At 45.8% G+C, this 7,500-nt stretch overlaps 1 protein-coding gene across 1 annotated transcript; it reads left to right on the forward strand.

The window, feature by feature from the left end:
• The first annotated feature begins 4,394 nt into the window (after nt 1-4,394).
• On the forward strand, nt 4,395-6,664 carry LOC125039344 (extensin-like). The gene is made up of 4 exons (XM_047633184.1): nt 4,395-4,902; nt 5,335-5,452; nt 6,099-6,315; nt 6,578-6,664. Exons 1-4 carry the CDS (start codon nt 4,395-4,397, stop codon nt 6,662-6,664), a joined length of 930 nt encoding a protein of 309 aa, XP_047489140.1.
• Nucleotides 6,665-7,500: the final 836 nt, after the last annotated feature.

Here is a 7,500-nt window from a genome sequence, read left to right on the forward strand (position 1 = left end):
TTTTCCCCTCCCTTCTCTCTCTCCCCCCCTTTTCTTTTCTCCTTCTCTCTCTCCCCCCCTTTTCACCCCCCCTCTCCCCCCCTCTCTCTCTCTCTCTCTCTCTTCTCTCTCTCTCCCCCCCTTCTCTCTTCCTCTCTCCCCTCTTCCCCTCTTCCCTCCCCTCTCCCCTTTTATTTTTTTCCCCTTCCCCCTCACCCCTTTCCTACACCCCTTTTCTTCCTCCCCCCCGTCCTTAAACCCCCCCCTACCCAACCTTCTTATCTTGAAGCACTAGGCTCGGCACGGCCAGAAAAGGGCACGAGGGCCGGGTTTTTTTCCCCCCCCCCCCCCCCCCTCTCTCCGCGTTTTTCAAAAGCTATGGACGCTTTCTTTAAATTTTGGCAAAAACCGGAAAATGACTGATTTTTTCTTCATTTTTTTTCCGTCCCCAAACCCGGGGTTGCCAGAATTAATGTTGTTATTATTAGCGTTCCTTTTATTACTTTGATATTGATGTTGAATAAGATCGTTGTTGTGATTGGCATATTGATATCACGGTTTTTATTATTTTTTGTTATAATAAAATATATACATATATAAGTATGTTTTTTGAAAATATATTACATAATTTTATTAAATACATATAAAAGTATGTATTTTGAAAATTTTAAAATAAAACATATTTTTAAATATAAAATCCCTAATACATATTTTTATAAAATTACACAAAATTTTTAAATATATAAATAAATATATAATAATTTTATATAAAAATATATAACAAAACATATAAAATTAACACCACCCACACAACACACACCCCACAAAAACAAACCACAACAAAATATATATATAGATAGAAAATGATAGATAAAAAGTATGGGAGAAAAATAAAAGGGGGCAAAACCATCAGTCATTATCGACAATCGTCCGGCGAAAAATGTAAAGGAGCAAGCTTTTTTGCCCTTCCCGGGCAGCCTCCCTTTTCCCCCCCCCCGAAAGCTGATGGAAACAAAAGGAATGGAAAATGCCGAAAAAAGGGGTTTTTTGGCATTTTTTTTACTTACTTTTTAGGGGCCTCAATTATATATATAAATATATATATATATATTATATAAAAAAAATTTTGATAACTTTTCATTTTTATTTTTTAATTTAAAAACTTTCTACGACAAGACAAACAAATTTATATAAGAGCAAGGGTCTTTGTCACCCGAACTTCTTGGGTATTGTTGTGCCTCGTCTGGCAGCAGTGTTTCCTCTCGAGCGCACGGCCTCATTGGAGGACGCCTCCTTGGTGTTGTTGTTGAGTCTACGAGAGAGAAATAAATACATTTTCATTGTTTATAAGAGGCCAGTTAGGATGAGTTAAGTCCATTGTAAACTGAGGGATCTCAGGTTTTCCTTCCTTATTAAAGTTCCTATTTTTTTTCGTTTTAAAATAAAAAAGAATATTAATCCTTACTTTCGTGCTTTTTACTTTTAGCTTTTAATCCTCATTTTTTTTTTAGATACTTTTAAGAATTATGGACACTAGAAAACTTAATATATATAAGGGGGTGATTAAAATGAACAATATGAAGAGAGATACAATTGAAAAGAAGTTTAAATACAAGAATAACTTGAACACTATCAAGATTCCTCTTTTGAAGGGCTTTCAAGGGTCGTGACGAGGCGATTAGTGCTGTAATAACACGCTCAACAACTGACCCTTGCTTAAAGCTACCCATTCTATAATAAAACGCCCACCCACCCTGTCGAAAAGACGTCTATACTATACTACTCAACAAAGACCCCCCCCCCTCTCCCGCCCCCGCGTTGTAAGCTTATTTGTAAAAGTAGAGGTAATAACAGAGCAACCATCGGCGTCGGAGGGTTGCCCAGAAACCCGCGGCGGGGTCGCAATCGCAAAACAAAGCGATAACGAAACACAGGCCTTCGGGTCGGGCTCCGGCCAAAAGATTTTTTTTTCCACAGGGATGCTTCTCCGAAGCATTTTCATCTTTATAGATGGCAAAAGGAGGCAGTGGATTGTTCCTGTATAAGGGTGGACTCTCCTATTCTACTCCCATAGCCTTTGAACCATACAATCAAGCAAAAACAACACGGACTACTGGACCACCACAAATGCACAGTCGGGCAAATACTATCGTATATGAATGTGTGGATTGTACACATACGCCATCACATAAACATATATTATATACATAATATATACATATATACAATATATATATACATAATAAGTTTGTATGTATGTATCCAATGCAAAAAACCAAACGAACACACTATAACTATTACAAATTATATATGTATTATGTATAGCATTTAAATAATATATTTAATATAATATATATATATATATATAATAGATATCTATAAATATATATATGCAGCAAACAACACACCCATACACAAATCACACAAAAACACACACAGTGAACAAAAACAACCATAATATATATATAACATAATACCATATATATAACTATTTAATAACACAAAATATATGTATGTTCAATAATGTAAATTATATATCACACACACAAATCATTATACTGTACAAATCTGTGTGCGGTGCGTGAAGTGTGTGTGCATGGCAGAGGGGTTGCGCCGGCATAGTAGAAGGAGCCAGGGCGTTGTACCCCTCCAAACACCCCAACCCGTCCCTCTTCGAACCACCACGCATGGGTCCAGAAGAATTACCCCACAATGCCCATGCACCGGGGACCGACAAAGCAGAATGCTCATTGATTACTTCCTTGCTCTGTCGTGCACAAAACAAAAAAACAAACTCTATCAGAATGAGGTCAGTTCCCCCACTCTACATATCGCATACTCAAATCTGACCATCGGACCACCATAATCGAATCTGACACAATCCGGACCCCACAATAATCTGGACACTATCGGACCACACATAGGGGACACACAAGCCCCGCCACGGGGGACCAAAAGACAGTCCACACCACCACGACAGCATCGGGGGAGAATCGGACTCCGGAATGCGACCAGCACACGCCTCGCAACGGGGAATCAACTGAGGTCGGGACGGACCCAGAGGCCCAGCAGCTCCACAAGCACACAGACAAAATCTGACCGACCTCAGGACTCAGGAAAACCAGGATCCACAATCGGGACCCTGAATCGGCCCGGACCCAGCTGGACCAGAAAATCGAGGGAGCGGGACCACACGGTATCGGACGCACCACGACCAAGGAACCCGGACCATCAAAGGCAGCCTAATCGGACCCGACCCGGCCCAGCACACACCCCAAGCAAAAACGCAGCCCCCCTCAGGGAGACCCCACGCACGACCGACACGGGAGGACCCCACACAAGCAGCCACCAGCCGCCAACCCACGCACCCAGCCACCAAATCAATTCGGGATAGGAACCCACCACCCAAGACCAGGCCCACAGCCCCACCGTCGGGGAGCGGGTATCCACCAACGGACTGAACCACGCCACAGTCGCACCCAGGATCGGGCACCCCAGCCGCGCACCACGCAGCACCAACCACAGGCAGAGATCGCAGCCGGGAGACCCAGACCAAGCGACAGCCACAGGCACAGCGCACACCCGGACCCGATCCAGAACACCCACGGAACCGCAGCAGCCAGCTCAGACATGACCAACCACCACCCAGACATCGTTGGACGGGAGACGACCACGGAAGGACGGGCGGACCCACCACACACATCGTAGGGGGGAGACGCCCCGCAGGCCCCCGCACACACGGACGTATCCGGCGAATCGGAAACTCAGGGGAGACATCTACACATCCATGGGGACCCTCCTCACCATGCGACAAGGACTCACCCACAGCACTCATCACACGTGGAGAGGTCGGGGCCCGGACCAGATAAGACCTCGGAACCCGACCATGCAGCGCAAATCGGGTAAATACGCGGGAAACTACATCTCGGACACAGGGGCAGGAAAATAATCGAACGGGACCGCGGAAGGGACCCAAATTTATCTGACAACAATCCGGGAACAAATCGGACCGACCAAAAACAACACCATCACCGGAATCGCCCACACCACCGAAGGAATCAAAGGCTGCCAATCCGGGTCGGCCTATATCGGACACCAAGGATCCGGATCGTAGGGGAAGTAGACGCGGCGGCCCAAGCTCCCAGCCACACAGCTAGCCTGACCAGCCAACAGCACCACCCCCACCTATAAGGACGGACCCACAGCAACCCAGTCGGACCACAGCCCCGCCCCAAACCACCACACAGCCGGGAGACACGGATCGGACCCTCTGACAATCGGGGCGGGGAAAAAAAACTCTCGTCGGACCAACTAGGGGGCCCGGTAAAGCAAAATCGGAAACGGCCGCTCGGACCGGCGGACCAGCCAGCGGACACCACGGGACCGGGACCCAGCACCACACAACCAAGACAAACATGGAATCTCGGCGGGACCACAGCACAGCAGAGACACCACCAGCAAACGGATGCGGAGTACCGAGCGCACAGCAGTGGGATACCACCTGCGGCGGAATAAAATTCGGGGAGAATAATCGCGGGTCGGGAACCCCCCCAGCCCACACTCCCACAAACTCAGCCGCCCAGCATCAGCCTCTAAGCACAAGCCCAGCACACCACCCAACAGCCCAAACCGGACCCAGGACACGGACCAAGCACGAAGCCCCAAGACCCAGCACACACCCAGTCCGCGCAACCCTACAGCCCAGACCACGGGACCAGGACGGACAGCCCCCACCGGATCGGAGCGGACCAAAGTCGGACGGGGGGACCAGCCCCCAGAACCAGCACATCGACCACAACAGCGCGATCGGAAACCTAATCGATTCTGACGGAGTCGGACCACCGACCAGCAACAACAGCCACACACACAGCCCCGCCAACACACCACAGGGACCACACACAAGCCGCACAGCACAGACCACAGGCAAACAATCGAAACCACAGTCGGGGACCCAACGATGGAGACCAGCCCCCCATAATATCCCATTTTCTTTTTTTTATATCTAACAAACGCACAAACTCCCACTAAAACAACCTAACAACCCCCCCTAAACACCGCAAAAACCCTAATCTAATATTCCTAAGAAAAAAACCAAACAAAAAAACCCTACACCTCCCCAACCCCCACCAAAAAAACCGCCGTGCCCCGCCAAACATGAACGTCGTCTCTCTGCTCACTCTCTTCTCTCCTCTCTCAGTCCTTCTCTCTCCTCATCTCCACTAAACTCTACGAACTGTAACCAGTGACCAAAGGGAGCATCCTCAGAGAAGACGACCCCCCGGCGCGCCCCGCACCGCCAATGCGGGGACCCGTCCGCCCCCCGCCACGCCCTTTTTTTTTGTTTTCTTTTCCCAGAAGACCAGACGCCCCCTCAGGAACCCGCGGCCGAAACCCCTACCCCGCAACTGCCGCCGCCCCCGCCGGCCGCTCGCCCCCGCGCGCGCGCCCCGCACACCTTTTTGTTATTTTTCCGGTAATTGTATTGCGGTGAGAAAGACTGAGGAGAGGGAACGACGACAGACATAAAGAGGGGGGTTCTGAAAAGCGGGTCGTGGTCAGAGAGAGAGGACGAATGGAAGAATGCCGGAACAAAAAGCAAGATCAACACCAACCACGATTTTCCTTTCTCTGAAGTGGTATTGACGCAGGTTTCAATTTGGTGAAAGAAATCCAAAAGCACAAGTAAAAACGAGAAAAAACGGTAGTAATGTAATAACCGTAAAAAACAAAAACGGTTAACGGTAAATAGTACGTATAGTATAAACGTAAAAACAGTTAACCGCGAACCGCAACGAAACATAAATGTAAATAACGACGTAAGAAAAAGAAACACCGTAAAAACTAACGGAATATAAATAAGAACGAGTTAACTATGTATTCAACAAATAAACGGCATGTAAAAAACTACGCTCACCCCTGGGACCCAGACCACACACCACCCCACAACCACCTGCGAAGATTACCCGACGCCGGTATTCCCACCCCCCCACCGCCCCTCCCTAACCCCGCCGCCTTACCGCCCGTACTACCTCCTACCGCGGGGACACGTCTCGCTCCACTCCCCACCGGGGGCACCGAGCACCCTACTCCGACCCCAATACCTCCTGACCGACCACTAGACCACCATACCCTCCACACCCCTACGTCCCTACGCCCACCCCCAACCCTAACCCTCAAACGACCTCTAACCCCCCAAGACCGAATGACCCTACAGCACCCCACCACGCCCACCAAGACCCCACACCTGACGACACCCACCCCCCCCCCCCCACCGCCCCGGCCCCGAACCCTCCTGCCACATACTACTCGCATCACCCACACACCGCCACCGATGCCGTAAACCCCGGTAACCGCTCGTTACACCCCCCCATAAGACCGTCAACCGCCGACCTCCTACAACCCCGACTCCACCGAACGACACCTCGCCTGACCCCGGACACCCCGGGTTAAACCCCGTTTCCCTTACCTAGCCCCTCCCGGCCCCCCACCCCCCCCCCCCTCCTCACACCGACCCCCCAACCACCTCGTCTACCCCCTGCCGACCCTACCGGCTACCCTCCCATCCATTCCCCGCCTCCACCGGACCCCGTCGGTTCAGAACCGCACCCACACGCCCGCTCCAGCCCCGCAAGACAGGGACGCCCCGACCACTATGACAGAACTACGAATATCCTACACCACGTAACCTCCTCCACACCCCCCCATACCCCCTTTGACCCACCACCCTACCCGGTCAACCCAAGAACACCCTGACCTCCGGATCCGCACGCGACGCCAATCAGTAAAGACCAAACTGTTCCTTAAGCACCTCCCTATAACGAATATTAAGTGAGGTAGAATTCAAATTTTTATTTTTTCTTTTTTTTTTTTTTTTTTTTGTTTTTATCTTAATATTATATTTTTATTTATTAAAATAATTTATAGATTTTTATATTATGTTTTATTTTTTATTATTTTTTTATTTATAATTTTTAATATTTTTTTTTTTTTTATATTTTTTTATTTATTTATTTTATTGTATATTATTTAATAAATATTATTTTATTTTTTAATTCTGTTTTTATATATATTTTATTATTTATATTATTTTCTTATATTTTAATTTTTTTTTTTTTTATTTTTTATTTTTAAGTGTGGTAGCCAATATAATTTAAAATAAAATTAAAAAAAAAAAAAAAATAGAGATCATTTAAAAATTATTTTTTTATAAATTAAAAATAAAAATATAATATATAATTATAGTTAAAATATTTATATTATTATAATATATAATTTAGATTAAAATATAATAAAAAAATATTTTATTATTGATGAATTTATTCTTTTATATATTAATATATTTTACATATAAAATTAAAAAAAAAATATAAAATAAATAAATAATAAAAAAATAAATTATTTAAATATAATTAAATAATATTTTAAATTTTTAATTTATTGCGATATAAATATATTATAAATTTTAATTTAATATATATTTTATTATTTATATTAATTATAATAAAATATTATTATTAATAA

The sequence above is a fragment of the Penaeus chinensis genome, chromosome 27 (assembly GCF_019202785.1).
Source record: "Penaeus chinensis breed Huanghai No. 1 chromosome 27, ASM1920278v2, whole genome shotgun sequence".
NCBI classification, from domain to species: Eukaryota; Metazoa; Arthropoda; class Malacostraca; order Decapoda; family Penaeidae; genus Penaeus; species Penaeus chinensis.